At 31.9% G+C, this 16,503-nt stretch overlaps 1 protein-coding gene across 5 annotated transcripts in view; it reads left to right on the top strand.

Annotated features, from left to right (window-relative positions):
* The window catches only part of LOC145180744 (uncharacterized), a 29,384-nt gene extending 23,586 nt beyond the window's left edge, over positions 1–5,798 (top strand). For all 5 annotated transcript variants that reach the window (XM_090081304.1, XM_090081308.1, XM_090081307.1 and 2 more), the window contains 8 exons: positions 17–529; positions 608–826; positions 1,054–3,339; positions 3,444–3,763; positions 4,000–4,327; positions 4,495–4,691; positions 4,945–5,152; positions 5,274–5,798. In XM_090081304.1, coding sequence (XP_089937430.1) covers positions 17–529; positions 608–826; positions 1,054–3,339; positions 3,444–3,763; positions 4,000–4,327; positions 4,495–4,691; positions 4,945–5,152; positions 5,274–5,752 — 4,550 coding nt within the window. In that variant the 3' untranslated portion in view covers positions 5,753–5,798. The remainder of the gene's footprint in view (positions 1–16; positions 530–607; positions 827–1,053; positions 3,340–3,443; positions 3,764–3,999; positions 4,328–4,494; positions 4,692–4,944; positions 5,153–5,273) is intronic.
* The last annotated feature ends 10,705 nt before the right edge of the window (positions 5,799–16,503 follow it).

Genomic DNA, 16,503 nt, shown 5'->3' with positions numbered 1-16,503 from the left:
AAGCAAATGATTCCAGGTGCTATTATTGACATTTGTGGAATATGCACAGGGGGAGCTACAAACATTACTTATAACTCTGTAAAGGACTGTGCAGGAACATGTGGTGAATCAGATCTTGATGATTGTGGTATCTGCCAGATTAAAAAATTTCGTCGCAATTTCAAAGATTGCAGTGGTGTATGTTTTGGTAAAGCTTCTGTGGATAAATGCGGTGTTTGTTCTGGTGGTAATACCAAAAAAAAGGAAAATAGTAACTTGGATGCTTGTGGGGTTTGCAATGGTAATAACTTAACTTGTATGGGTTGTGATAATGTACCAAATAGTGACAAAAAAAAAGACCTATGTGGTCAGTGTTTGAAAATTACAGATCCTTTATATAATACTGGATGCTTCAAAATCTCTTATGTTAAGCCACTGTCAGCCTCTTCTGCTGGAAATGAAACAATAACTGTGATAGGTGCTGGATTAGTTTCTAATGTAGTATGTATGTTTACCAATGCTACACACATTTTCTATGCACCTACAAAAGGTAAGTGTTATTCTCTGTATACATTATCTTTTTAAAATCTTTAAATATATAATTTTTCATATTTACATTGTTTTATAGAATTTAAAGTCTCATCTCAACTTGAAATTATCTCTCCTGCAATGCCACCTGGCATATACAATTTTAGCTGTTTTTCTAAAAACATTACTTACCAGTTGAAAAGTCTTTTCTTTGTATATGATTCATCATCTCTTAAAATCTTTGGAGTAAAACCAACTAAGCTACCAATTAGTACAAATGCATCGGTGGAAGTTACTGGAGAAGGCTTTTTAAATACAGGTTTTTATAAAGTTTTATACTGATGGATATTTTACTCATCTTGGTTTAATGTTATTTTTTTCATTTTTCAAATCATTTTGTAATAATGTTAGCAATAAATTTACTCTTTCTCTTTTTCTAACTGATTACATGCAAAAAAGCTTTATCTAAGTAAAGTATTTTATCTAAAAAATTATAAAATTGTTTTATAAATGAAAGATTGTTTGGAGTTATTAACTATATTTTAGGTGAAGTAGAGTGCCTTGTGCTAATGGAAGGTGTAGTTCAGAATCTACCTGCTGTTGTTATAGACTCCAGTACAGTCCTATGCCAGCTTTTACCCATTGAAAAATCCATGGAAGTTCAGCTCAGTGTATTTTTTGTTAAAAAAACTTGGGGTGTGCCAGAATTTCTTTCTAACTTACCTAAAATTGATTTGATGTTTTTTGCTCCTCCTCCTCTTTTATTGTCTGCCATATTCTCAGATGATTATCAAAAAATCTACCTTACTTTTACTAAATGGGCTTCTTTTAAAGGCTTGTCATGTCAAGAGATATTTACTGACACTACTGCTGCTTCCTTTGGTCACAACTTTGAATGCGGTTTTACAAGTTTAAACATTCTTCAGGTTTATCTGAGTGTTAATTCCTTTATTAAACCTGGTGATTCAATCTCAATTAATAACAATTCCATAGTGGTACCTTTCCAGAGGTTTGCAGATCCAATGCCTGCTTCTGATGTTATATTATTATCTCCAAACACATCACTCTTAGTTCCTGAGTCTGTATTATCTGGTAATGCTATACTTGGCGCTTGTGATAATTTAGAACTTAGTGGCCGCAAATCAACAGGTGCAGGAAAGCGTTCAATGGTTTATGAATGGGGTGTTGAGTTCTCTGAAAGTGTGAATGTTAAACTATTGACTTATAACACAACTAATGGCTTAAAATTGCTCAAAAATAAACTGGTATTGCTATCGGAAGAAAATACAATTTTATTGCCACCATATGTTCTATCTCTTAAAACAACAGCAGAGTTTGTTGAGTATAACTTTACTTTAGTTGTTACTAATTTTCTTAACCAACGAAGCTCTTTAAAATATTTAACAGTATTTCGTACTAATAATGTGCTTCCAATAGTGAAGATTAATGGTGGTTTTGTACAGTCTTTTCGTGCATCTAAACTCAATAAGCTTGAAGCTATTGCACGAATGCCAGAGTGCAGTGAAGCTGCACCAGATATTATTTTCTCATGGGAACTTGATGCTACTCTAACTTCTGATTCTACACTTGAGTTAGATTCAAAATCTAGAAATAAATCCACTTTATACCTTTTCCCAGGAACTTTGAAATCAGGTCAAACTTATATTTTTATATTATCAGTCTCTATGAAGTTAAATTCATCAATTAGTACTATAGTGCGTGTTGAAGTCAATGTGCTCAGTTCTCCATTACAAGCTATAATAAATGGTGGAAATAAAAGACTCGTAAGCAGCAAAGAGAATTTTATACTTGATGGTTTTTTGTCAAGTGATCCTGACAAAGGAAATGAAGATGTTACATATGAATGGACATGTGTGGATTCAAATCTGGTTGGATGTTTTATCTTTAACAGTTCTACAAATAAGTATACTCGTTTTGAGATAAAACCTGAACCCACTGTAGTTATAGCACAAAACACATTGCAAGGCAAACAAAGTTACATATTCACTTTACATTACCATAAAGGATTTCGTTTTTCAGAAGCGTCTGTAGAAGTGTTTATTGATGAAGGTTTTCCACCTGTTGTCAAGATTTTACCTCAGAGTAATCAAAAAGAAGATGTAACTAACAATGTTTTTATACGTGGAGAAGTTATGAGTTCTGTTGGTAATGTACATATATGGTTTGAATGCCTTGCTTCAGCAGACTATGCTTACATTAATCTTTCACAACCAGGTGTACTGTTATCTGAAAAAGAAACAAAGATGATCTCAAAAGGAAAATTCAATGTTGCACTGGCTTTTGTAAAAAATGTGTTATTATCTGGTGCATCATACAAATTTATGCTTAAAGCTGAAAGTGAAGGAGGTATTGGGTTTGCTGAAGTTATCCTAATAACAAATTCTGCACCAAGTATTGGGAACCTAAAATCAAATGTTATAGAAGGCACTGCTTTAACAACAGAATTTACTTTAAGTGCCACTGAAGGTTGGGAGGATGCTATTGGCGATTTACCTCTTCTTTTTAGTTTTGGTTACAATGATCTAATGTTTGAGAAACATTATTTGACTTCACCAAGTTTTGAAAATCAAGTAACTGTTAAACTGCCTAGTGGAAATGGCCAAAACAATGAGTTATCTGTATTTGTTGAAGTTGCTGACATTTTTGGTGCTAAATCGAAAGCTTTTATTACTCTTGTGGTAGCCCCTCCGCCTTTCATTAATAGTGCTGTTATAAGGGATATGAAGTCGTCTATTGACATTGCCATTGCCTCAGACGACTTATCTTCTGCATTGGGAAATATAGTTTCTACTCTCTCTACTTTCAGCAATGGTGAGCAACTCTATCTTTACGGATAAATTTCATAGACATATAGATCTTAATCAAAGTACTTGCTCTTTTTTAGGGTTTATTGGAAAGGTCTATTTTTCTTTTAGTAAACTCTGACATGAATGCTACTGAGCAAAAAGATGTAGATTTGGTTGCAGTTGCAATAAGTGATTTTAAAGAGAATGTTACGAAATCTATTCTGGAGTTAGCTACAAATGTTCAAGATGTTGAAACTCAAAATGTTATCATCTATTCATTAAGTAAAATGACTTCTGGAGGTAGAAACTTTAATGATTACACAAAGTATGAAGTAGCAACAAAGCTATTTACTATTGTAAGACGACAGATCGGTGCGGCTGTTGCGAACAATGTCAGGAGGCGAAGATCCGCTGAAGTTTATTCAAATATCGCTAAATCTTCTGATGAGGTAAATCTTGTTTATAAAAGTAAATTTTAAAGGATTTTTAAATTGATAAAAAATATATATATATTACGTTCGTGTGAGCGTAATATTTTTTTAATACTTCTGTTGAGCCAAAAATCTATTTCAGCTTAATATGTTCTCTGCGCCGACTTTAGCTCGTAATGCATGAAGATGTATTAAATACTTTTTACTTATTATCATAGTTGAACTTTATTTATTTAAAAAAATAATACGTTTAGGTAGAGCATATTTTGCAATCTTATGTTAACATAATAACTCCAAAAGATGTTACAAACTCTTCTATGGTGTTGAAGAAAACATTTACTGATATAACGACTGATTTGATCGCTTCTATGTGCAGAACCACGACTTACGGCCTACCTGCTTTAGTGGCCAAAAGTGAACTGGTGAATCTTCAAGTCGTAAAGAAAAACTTTGCTGGAATATCAAATAAATCGTTAAATCTGGGTTGCGACGTTAACTGTACTAAGCCGACATATGCTATGTTAGGCGAATATTTGCAATCGACTTATGAAAATTGGTCTTGTGGTACAGATGCTTGCTCTGGTAAGATCTGTAGTAAGAAGCACAATTCAATATACTATTGAAGGGATTTTTTTCTAGTGTTTTATATCTTTATAAAGTTCATTTCAGGTTTTTCGTAAAATGTTTTGTAAATGCGTTTTTTTTCTTCATTTGTTAATATTTTTAATTCTATTTTTATATTATCTCAGGAACATGCATCGGATCTGCTCAATTTAAAAATGATCTTTTTTCATCCGACGCTGCTAGAAACGTCATTACTGATATAGTCTTGCTTCTTTTAATAAATCCTGTTACTTACACTGTTATTTCAACTGGTCTACTAAGTTCACCGGTGGAGATAGATTTGCCGCTAACATCCCCTCTTTGCCCCGATTGTTTTTATGAAGTAATTTTGATGAAACATGTTGCAATCAATTTCTTTAAATTAACTATGCGTATTTTCTCTTATTTTTGAAGAGAACTCATGCATAATAGTTACTACACAAAAGTCCTTTACATTGTCCATAAATACATACATTAGATTAGATAATATTACATAACATTATGTAACATTACATTACGCTACATTGCATTACATTACATTATATGCATATACAATTTCTTCTGCAATTTTTGAGATTAGAAAGTATTTTTTTCAGTGTGAAATGTTCGATACCTTACGTAATGAATGGTCAAAATCTTCCTGCTTAAGTAACCAGCAAGTAAAAGTTTTGAATGGAAGTCTGCACACAACTTGTATATGCTATAGATTAGGAATCCTCAGTGTAATATCGATCGAATTATCGGATCTATCTATCAATAATAATAGTGTTTCTAATAGAACAGAACCATCTAATTTTGCAAACGGTATAGTAATTTAGGATATGAACAGAAACGTTTTTTTGTACGCGGGTTTCTGTATGTGTGTTTTCTATATATCTTTTTATTATGCACTTTAAATTTTGATACATAGTTATGCTATCTTTAGTGCAAATTAAATTCGAAAACAACTATACTGCTGTTTTGGCTCGTGTAACAAAAGTGTCATTAGAAAATTCTGTGGCGAATTCCATCGCTGAAAAAATGGCAATTGATGTTTGGAGGATTCGTAAAATGACATGCAGCAATGGTTCTATTTTAGCCTCGTTTCAATTCTTGCCTCTTGATGAAGCACTGAGTCAAAATGCGTTATTGACTTTGAATGACGACTTGAAACGCTTCTCTGACTTGATTACAAATGGAGAGCTCTCAGTTTCGTTGAGTGACGGATTTCAGTTAACTTTGGATCGTACTTTTTTTAAGGCTCAATACAACATCATTGTGAAAAACGTTTCTGAACACGAAGACAAACATCCTGAAGTGGCGGCAATTATTGCTGGTAGTGTAGTCGGTGGACTTGCGTTTCTTATTTTAGTAATTTATCTTATCAAAAAGTTTAAAATTTTATCTTTAGCACATATTGTCTAAATGTAAAAAACAAGATTTAAAATGGAAGGTTTATTTAAGTTCAAAGTAATATGATGTTTTTAGTTTTTCGCAGACGTGGCTTTAAAGACCATATTGAAAATAATTTTTACCTCTTAGCAAATTAAAAAGGTAAAACTGAAAACGGAGTCTGACAGATCAACATCTAAAAAACAACATATTAATTCAGATCACATGTATGCCCTTTCATTGTGATAAAATTGTAAATGAACTACAAACGTAGCAGAAAATACAGAACGGAACGGTTTTTACTCGACCGCGTGGCATGATACAGTTTAGTATATAGAAGGATCTATAACAGTGAACAGGAACAATTATACTGGTATCTGAAATAGAAAACGTTGATATCACGTTAATTCTATATAAATTGATGATATGGTATGGTTATGGTACAGCTAAAATGCTTGTAATGGTATGGTTTAACAGGGGGGGGGGGGTGGTATTCAAGGGAGTTAACCAATCACATTATTTCTTTTTTAACAGGGGAATAACCAATCACATTCATCTATATTAAAACCAATCAAATCATTTCTTTTTTAGCAGGGGGTTATTTAAAGATAATTTATATATAAAAAATGTTTGTGTCTTATGAGAAGTATTCTACTTTTTAACATATCATTACAGGATTAATAAAAATGGATAGGACAACTCAAATCGCGAATTTAAACACACTTGTGCATATTAAAGTTTTTTCTTTCGTCTAATACATTTAAATAACGTCGTTCTGATCAATCAAACATATTCCTTATGATTACACTACCAGACATTTTTTCACTTTTCACTTTATACAAGAGGTTTTAAACGAAAATAATGTTCTTTGGATGGCCCTGAAGACCAAATGCATAGCCAAATTTGTCAGGGTCGAACCATTTTTTGGTAAACTAGAGTTACCGGTTTTCCCATTTTTGTAATAAAATTAAGCGATGTTGTTAAGGTATATGAGTGTATAATTGACAAAAGACAAACTAAACAGGATTGTAAGTCAGCCAGCAGAAGTCAGCCATCATTCTCTCATCGGCGCGCCCCTGGTAGCGATGCTCAATAGTTGAAATTGTTTGGTGGAAACGTTCTCCATGCTCGTCTGTAATGTTTCTCTCAAAATACTTGGGGAAAAAGTCCAAATGGCTATGCAAAAAGTGAATCTTTGGGGACATGTGCACATTCATTTCTTTGAAGGCTGATAACAGTTCTGAGATGATGTCTTTATAGCCATCCGACCGCTGCTTGCCTGAATAAATGAGTGCAAAGAAGAAATTCTTTGATAGAATACAAGTGTTATGTACTTTATTCTTAAAACTTGAAGATACTTACCCAGAAAGTTCTCCACACAATCTTTCAAAGCCTTCCATGCTCTGAGCTCAATCGGGGACAAGGAATTAATAAACTGTTGGCTTTTCAAATGTTCTCGAGTGTCTGGTCCAACGAATACTCCTTCCTTAACTTTTGCAAGTGACAGTTTTTGAAAGGCCTCCTTTATGATTTTCATTGGTTCGCCGTCATTGTGTAAAGCCTTAACAAAGTTCTTAAACAGGCCAAGCTTTATGTGCAATGGAGGTATAATAACTTTGTCAGAGTGAACAAGTGGCTCATAGCGAATATTGTAAAAACCAAGGGTCGCATTAACTCGTGCTGGTCACTCATTCCTGATGTAATGCTCATGTTTAGCGCGGCTATTCCACAAGCATATGAAGCATGTTTATTTCACGAAAGCTCCTTGCATACCTGTCAGCAGACCTACAACTTTCAGATCCGAGCAAACTCTCCACTGAAATGTGTCATAACGAACGAGCTGCAAAATAGATTTCATAGCTTCATGAGATTCTTTTGCTGTAATTGAGTAAGCAATCGGGATGACTGGATATGCGTTCTCATTATGCAAAAAGACCGCCTTAACACTTCTTGTGCTGCCATCTATGAACAACCACCAGTCATTCTCCACTTGTGTATAGATACCCATCTTCATCAACAAACCAGGAATATCACAACAAAATACAAAGTTATTGTCTTTACTTCTTTTAAAAAATGGCACGTAAGCTGCGTCTCTTGTCTTATAAACAGACGTTCTCGTTCATTTTGCAAGGACACCGAATTCTCTTAGCATTGAACCAGCCAAACACGCATCCTGTTTGGACGAGCAAAGTCTCTTAACAAATAAGTCCAGGTGTCTCTGGCTGATAGACTTTGGCTCGTCGTTAGGCAGCCAATCATCATCATCTTCATCGCTCTTCTTCATGTTCGGCACATCATTATCATCACTCAAAACAACATCAAGAAGATCAGAAGAAAACACAGGAGGCTCTTCTCCATCATCATATGCTCTTGGTCTTATCGCTGATGGTAAGTCAGGGTAAATTATGCTGTTAGCTGTCCTTCTGGAAAATTACGCCGTGTGTGTCAAACAAAAATAGCAATCAGTTACATGATCTTTTCTGTCGTGGTCGCGCCACGACATAAGTGTGGAAAAAGGCATTCTCTTCAATTTACCCCTAGACCACAGGGACAGGTTAGACAGACACTTAACACAGATCTGTTGGGGGGGGGGGGGGCGAAAACCTTGTCCTCATCCCCTAGTTTCATCTTGAAATAAGCATAATACAGGGTCTTAATTCGAGGTGTAATGGAACGCTCATCTCCTTTAAACATAAACCTCCCACAAATGTAACAGAACTTGTTAGGATCATTATAGCACTTCCGTCTCTGAGACATTCCAAATAATTTGAAATAGCAAAAATTGTTATAAAATAGTTAGAGTTATAATTCATCAAAACTGAAACTTAACATTTGCTCACATGAGTTTAATGTTGGATGAAGAATTAGATAAAATCGCCAAAAATAAAATGGTTCATTACAACAGTTAGAATTATCACCATTTTCGCAAATTTGTTCTTCAGCTCAAGTAATAGTAATGTTAAGTGATAATACATGATAATTACTTTAATATCAAGCCAAATAAATGTATTTGTCCCATACATTCATTAGAGTAAAAGCATCATAGAAATTATAACCATCGACTTCTCTTAGTATAAAGTATATGAAAAATGGAGAAATAAGAATTTCCATTTTACAATAAATTGTTTCGCCCTAGACTATCAAAACTGCACTTTTTCTTTCATCATTCATTAAGTATTAAATGTTTTCGTTACAGTTTCTGTTGTACAAAAATTCATGTCTGGTAGTATTATTATCATTACTTTTATTATTATTATTATTATTATTATTATTATTATTATTATTATTATTATTATTATTATTATTATTATTATTGTTATAATTATTATTATTATTATTATTATTATTATTATTATTATTATTATTATTTTTATTATTATTATTATTGTTATTATTATTATTATTATTATTATTATTATTATTATTATTATTATTATTATTATTATTATTATTATTATTATTATTATTATTATTATTATTATTATTATTATTGTTATTATTATTATTGTTATTATTATTATTATTATTATTATTATTATTATTATTATTATTATTATTATTATTATTATTATTATTATTATTATTATTATTATTATTATTATTAATATTATTATTATTATTATTATTATTATTATTATTACTATTATTATTTCTACTACTTCTTACACTACTACTATTATCATTAGTATTATTGCATTACTATTATTGTATTATTATGAACTAGAATTTTCTTAAAATTTTCTTTTTTAGAAAAGTAAATACAATAAAAAAACTTCAGAAAAATGTTAAAACTTACATTTTAATGGAAAAAGAATAAAATTCAAACTTAAAGAAAAGTCCATTAAAACTTTTTTGGCATCAATTATTGTTTCATCCAACAGGAGAAAGGGCTCACTTTTTATTTAGATTGAAATTCTACAAGAAATTTACTAGGTCTATGTTAAATTTGTAGAAACAATACTAGAAGGAAAAACTAGTTACCGGATATAGAGATGGACTTGACCAAAAAACAGTTGCTTCCTTGACCAGAAATTCTACTGTTTATCAGTGTAAAATAAGAAAATTAACAAACTTATGTGGAAGACCCCGAGCAAATAAAAGTAGTAAGCCTGCTAAGTCTTATACATTACTTGAAAAAGTATGGACATCATGCCTTTCAAACGCAGGAAATCAAAAAAAACATAAATCAGACGATAAAATATTAGTAATAAAAGTATTCAAAAAGCTTCAAACTTTAGCAAATGTTAAGAAACAGATTGCTTTCAAAGTTAAAAACTGGCTACGTTAAATTTGAGCACTTTTTTACGGGAAATTTTTAAAATAAAACATAAGGTCTAAAATTTCGGCTAATGTCTTAATTCTGTAAAAAGTTCATGATATGGCGAGCGACATGGAGTTGTGGCCGTAAGTCAAAGAAAGTCAAAGGCGTTTCTCACTTCTCAGACAATGACCAAGGAGCTTTACGTCTCTGAGTGCTTGCAAAAATGTTTTCTACCTTTATCAAGTGCCATAATTGTTCCACCACCTTCTGGCCAGACCTCGCCTCATATCATTACACTAAACATACGATTGATTGAATGAGTGCCAAAGAGTTTGTTTTCATCCCGAAAGAGTGGAATCCTCCAAACTGCTCTCAATGGCGACCAATCGAGATTTTCTGGGCGATTATCAAGCAATACATGTCTAAGAAATCATAGGTAATTAAAACCGCCGACGTTATGTTAAATTTATGGGAGAAAGAGTGTCAAAGAGTTCCAGAATCTGTTGTGCGCAAGATAATGAGCAGCATCAAGAAAAAAATTGGTGCATTTTTCCGAAATTCCAAAGATTTGTGTATTTTTCTAATTGTAAATTTTTTATTATGTAGTTAATAAATGAGACATCCTACTTTAAGACATAAAATGAAATTTTAAACTGATGTTTTATTAAAAAAATTTCCCGGTAATAAGTGTTAAAATTTTACGTAGCCGGTCTTTATCACAGAAAAAGTGTGTAAACAACGATCAAAAAGAACTAAACTTGCTACAGGTAGAAAACCATTACAAGTATCATTGGCTGCCAAAATATAAACCCAGGCTGACCATTTTGGGGGATATGATAAAGATTTAAGCAAAATTTACATTGTCCAATAAAACAGTTTTAGTGAAAGAACTCAGATCTAAGGAATATTTTAAATGTTAGAAATGATGGAATAAGAAATGATTGAGTAAGAAAAAACGGAGGAGGAAATGATGGAGGAAGAAATGATGGAGAAAAAAATTGAGGAAGAAATGGTGAAACAAGAAATGGTGAAGAAGAATAAACGGAGAAAAATTTTTCTTAATGTAGTAAAATAAAGTTCGTATATTTTAAATTTAAATAAAATCAATTATGCGAGATTTAGTTAAGGTAGCTAATATCTATCATAGTTTAAGCCTACTCAAACCCCTTACAATCTGAGAATGAAAGTTTAGAAGTGAGAAAAGTTATCAAGGAGACAAAAAGTCAAGTAGTACTTATAATTAGTCTCAGAACTCTTGATGTAAAGAAGGCTCCGTAAAAGCTATTTTTTCTTTGCCTCAGTATCAAACGCTCCGTTGGTACTACGATGTTCTTTTGGTACTACAGGTTTCTGTGGTACTACAATGCTTCCATAATAATGAATAGACTTGGCTTATTTTTAAACTTATTCTTAAACTCTTAGCTAATTTTAAACTTTGTCAAATAATCTGTGAATTATCTCCTGATGCAATAGAAAAAGAAGGAACTGTTTAAAAAGGAGACTCTCGGAACGGTTGGTTCTTATGAGTAGCAATGTAAAAACCTTTCTCAGTCAGAGTCAAAGATATCTACTGCTAAAGATTTTTTCAATGTTACTCCATTAATACTACAAAGATCAGTTAATGACTCCCTGTCTCTAACAAAGTTACACTTAAATATAGGAGCCATTAATCATATTTACAAATATTTAGAAAAATGTGGTAAAAAAGAAGTAGTTAAAGCTTCATCAATGCTGAACATTTTTAACGAGGTACAAGACAATGTCTTTAACAACATTTCCAAAAGGAAAATCTTAGAAAACTATGATAAGTACATGAATGCATAACCAATTAAATCAAAACTGTTGATGGAGGGATTTTGACTTGTAAATATTGTCGTTAAGTCCTGTTTTGAATAAAAAAAAAAAAACTTGATTCTCAAACAGATAAACTTGATGACATAATATTTTAACTCAAACAGATAAAAACTTTGAAGATCATTACTGAATTCTTGTTGAAATTTTTGAACCACTATTTCGTTAAAAACTCATGTTATTTTGAAACATGTAGCTTTCTTTTGTGCAATAAGAGATAGCTGTTTAGGTTAATACTAAAGCAGTAAAATCTATTCACTGTAGCTTTCTTAATAAATTTTGGAATAGATTCAAGGTTTCTTAAAATAACAGCTCCAATACTGAATACATAAAAGTGATCTGTCATCAGCTTTAATAGAATAAGTCTCGTAAATGTGGCAAAAGATTGTGGTAATATTATGCTATCGTTATTGTATGAGAAAAGAAAAGAAACACACATTTAATTAATGTATAATAAAATCTAATCATCCTATTCATTAATAAAATGTATAATAAACTCTAGTCCAATCATCCTGTGGATAAATAAAGAGACTAGTATCATCTGAGGCATTCCTATATATTAGGGTGTCCCAGAAACACAGCTTTTTTTTAGAATACCTCTCAAGTTTTTCCCATTTTCTGATGTCCCCTAAGGTTAAAAATAAACGAAAAAAAACAAAAACAAACAGTTATCAAAAAGTGATATCTGTAAAATTTAAAAAATACGTTTTTTTAAAAATAAATGTCCATTATTTCAATGTTTGATATATTTGTAATGAAATTTTTCTGATGTTATATTTTTTTTTTAATAAACTTAGTGATGATCCCCTAGTTTAACAATATTATTATTACTATTAGTGTGACTAAATGCCAATTTAAGTCGTCTGTGGTCAGTTAAAAAGGTAAATTTAATTACGCGTAATTTGATCATATCACACGTTTTTGAGATATGTACTACATACAAATTCACTTTTGTTGTCATGCTACATAATGTATTTTACGCATAGCTAAAATTTAAAAAATGATTCAATGAATAATATAATTGTTTAATGAATGATTGAATAAATAGATTAATTAAAGAATGTTATGTAACTTAATACTTAATAGTAATTTTTAAAATGGACCGTCTTCGTAAGAAAGACAAGAATAAAGGAGAAAAGAGGAAAATACAGACTAATATAGAAGGCTACTGTTTCTTCTCAAGTATCCTATCAACCAGTTGCCCACGAACCAGTTCCCCAGAATTGGAAATGTGCTCAAATATATACAGATCAAATCTTCCAAGGCTTTAAAGTTTAAATCTACAAAACCTGTTGAAGCTTGTCCTAAAAGTTTTCCAGGCAAAGACCTTTTCTGCAAGGGTAGATCCTGTAAAGATCCCAACCATAAATATGTTACTTCTCTTGTAATGGATGTGTGGAGCAAGGCTGGTTTTGGAGAATTCCTTATTTCTGGAGCTGCTGTCAGATAAAAAATAAAGTAATTTCTAATTATGCAAATAAACAAATAAATAAAAAACAAACAAACAAATAAATAATTAAATACCAATACAAGTAAATGAAAAATAACCAATACTTATGTAATTAATAAACTTCTTTTATGAATAATCAGGAATAAGATTCTGAAGCTCCACATTAAGTATTGCAAACTAATCCATCTGAGAGATCTAAACTGGGATTCGAGCATTGGTAGATTTACTAAGATACAGGAAGAGTTCATTGAGCAGAGCAGTAAACTCCTCGAGATATCTGTGGGGAAGTTTGAGGAGAAGATCCAATCAGATCGACTTCGTTCCCAGAAGGCCAAGGCAGAGGACATTTAGTTTTTTTTAGATAAAAAAGAAGGTAGAAAAATGTATATTACTACAGAGGTAGACAAAGAATTTGAAAAATATGTTAAAAAAAGACTGGAACGGTGGCAGAGAATGAAGAATATGAAGATTACAGAAGCGAAAAAAGGACAAAAAACAAGGGAACTAGTTCTGAGTGAACTTGAGCCTTCCTTTGAATCTAATGCTGGTTCTTCTGCATCCGAGTCAGAAGTTGTAATTTCCACAGTTGAAGATTCTGTCGATGAATTCCTCCAAAACTCTGATTCTACAGTAAAAGGCAAGGTAAATAAAAGATTGTAATAAAATGTAAAGTTGGTTGTACTAATTTTGAGTAAAAATTAATCAAACTGAATTCAATTAGATTAGAAATATCATAGCTGTTTATTATGTAGATAATGATAAGTATCAGTTCTGAGGATCTGGTGGATTGTCCTTCTGAAGTATCTGCTCGATATCGACCTCAAACCGCAATCATTGCAACAATCTGCAATAAAGCAGGCGTGAATCTTGAGGATGTGTCCATCTCCAGAAGCTCTGTTCATCAAAATAGATTCAAGAAGATTGAAGATCTAGGTAAGAGTAAATAGTAGAATATAAAGTTATTGAAAATAATGAAGATCAAGTAAAACTAAGAAAATAAAGTTTAAATTATATAGGTGATAAAGTTATTTTAATTACTAGGAGGCCAGATAAAACAAGATATAATGGAAAACTTGAAGGGAAAGAAACTTGTCCTGCATTTTGACGGCATACAGATTAAAGAGATGGAGGAGAACCTGAAGATAACTGTTACTGTTGAAAGGATTGCAATCAGTGCTACATCTCCTGATATTGACGACACAAACGACATTCTCCTTGGAGTAGTTTAAGCTGAAAGCTCCAAGGGAATTGACCAGGCAGATGTGATCTTAAATCTCCAAGAATATTACGATATTGTTGATCAGATCTTTGCCATATGCAGTGACACCACTGCTTCATGCACTGGAGTATTTGTTGGGGCCATTACCATCTTAAAAACATCATCAACATTCCTTTACTCTGGTTTCTATGCGGGTGACACATGTTGGAGTTACACATCTCTCATTTTATGGAGGCTTTTACTGGTGAGAAAACAAAGGGACCAAGGAGAGCACTCTACGTAAGACTGTAGAAAACCTGGCCACACATCAAGGAGGAGGTAGACAAGACGGAGGAGATCATTAGGTTTGATTGGAATGAGCTACAGGCCCTGGTTCTCAAAATCCTGTATGGTCGACAAGTCCACTTCAAATGACTTGGCTGCGTTTAAGTCATCGTTTAACATAAGGGACCAATACTCAAAACTTGGACAGGCCCTTCTTTCTAGCATGCAGCGGCATGCTTGGTATTTAACAGAACAGTAAGTTATTCTGCCCCTAGCTGACGATGATATTGACAATGAGGTTAAGAAAAAAATGTTGGAGAAGTTGACAAGATGTCCCGGACCAGTTTCATATAAGGAAACCGAAGCTACCGGTTATTAGCAGGTCAACAGAGCTTACTAATCCAGGACTTTGTTGGAGGCTACAGGTCGAACAACATGAAACAGAACCTCATGCTGGTTGCTAGAGACAACAGAAAGAAGCTGAAAAAGGACCTGAAAAAGAAACAACTCAAAAATATTTAATTTCTTAAACTGGAAATATATATTTTCAAGAGAATTTCTAAAATACATGATTTTTTTCCAAAAAATTGCATTTTTTTTAAAAAATGAAATTTTACAGATATCACTTTTACTGGAACAAAAAATTTTCTGTGGTATTTTTATGCCATTTAGACCTTAGAAAATGGGAAAAGCTTGAGAGGTAATTTTTTTTTTTTGGGACACCCTACTATATATTGTATAACAACTTTATTTTTAAAATACTTTAGAACATCGCAAACAATTGACTAAAGGGAATTTTTTGATTTACCGACATACCGAATTTAAATCTAGAGCGAATCTAAGAATATGTGTTAAAACCCTTGGTCAAAACATTGAATTTAAGAGAGCTTGCGGGGAAATGTGCTGTGAATGCCACGAGCGTCAATCCTGTCAGCCGTTCTATTTTCATCGTGTATTTAATGTTGGTTGAAATGTTTTGAAAGCAAAAGTAAAAGAATGTAAATTTTTACCTGAAATTAGTTTCTTTACTCAATGTAATCTCCCTCATACACTTATTCCAATGACCTTAGCATCCAGCTTATTCAAAGGTTTACAATAACATTCATAGTTAATTGTTTTACCTTTCTCAAGATAAGAGCTTTGTAAAGTTTTGGCTAAGGTTAGAAAAATAGTTTAAGCTTTTAAAAAATCACCTTTAAAAATTGAACCTTTAAAGTGTTATTCTGAAGAAGGGCGAGAGGAAGTAATAATTTGGGAAAGAGCAACTAATAATTTGGACAAGAGCAAGTACTAATTTTGGATTAAAAAACTCGCTGGAATTCAATTATAGACTTTTTCAAATAATGACAAAGTAGCAACTAAAGTTGATTATGTTGATAACAAATAGTAGCAGTATTACTATGAATCATCTAAATCTATGGCCGAACAATAAGAAAAGCTTTTTTAAAAAAAATTTAAATTCATTTTGATAACTCAACCCTACGTAAAGAATTTAAATTGTTTAATGCTGCTAACAAAAGATCTTGTAATCTGGAAATGTTTTATAATGCTCTTTTTACTATTTTTCTGTCTAATGTTGAGGCTGAAAGAGCAATATATATATATATATATATATATATATATATATATATATATATATATATATATATATATATATATATATATATATATATATATATACATACATACATATATAAGAAAATTTTTTCACCATTGATATCCAATTTATTTTTCTCAAA

This window comes from Hydra viridissima, unplaced genomic scaffold (genome assembly GCF_058129835.1).
Source record: "Hydra viridissima isolate aposymbiotic clone 2 unplaced genomic scaffold, HvirCarnegie_v1 scaffold_3, whole genome shotgun sequence".
NCBI classification, from domain to species: Eukaryota; Metazoa; Cnidaria; class Hydrozoa; order Anthoathecata; family Hydridae; genus Hydra; species Hydra viridissima.
The sequence above is the reverse complement of the archived record's forward strand: the minus strand, read 5'-3'. Positions and strand labels throughout refer to the sequence as shown.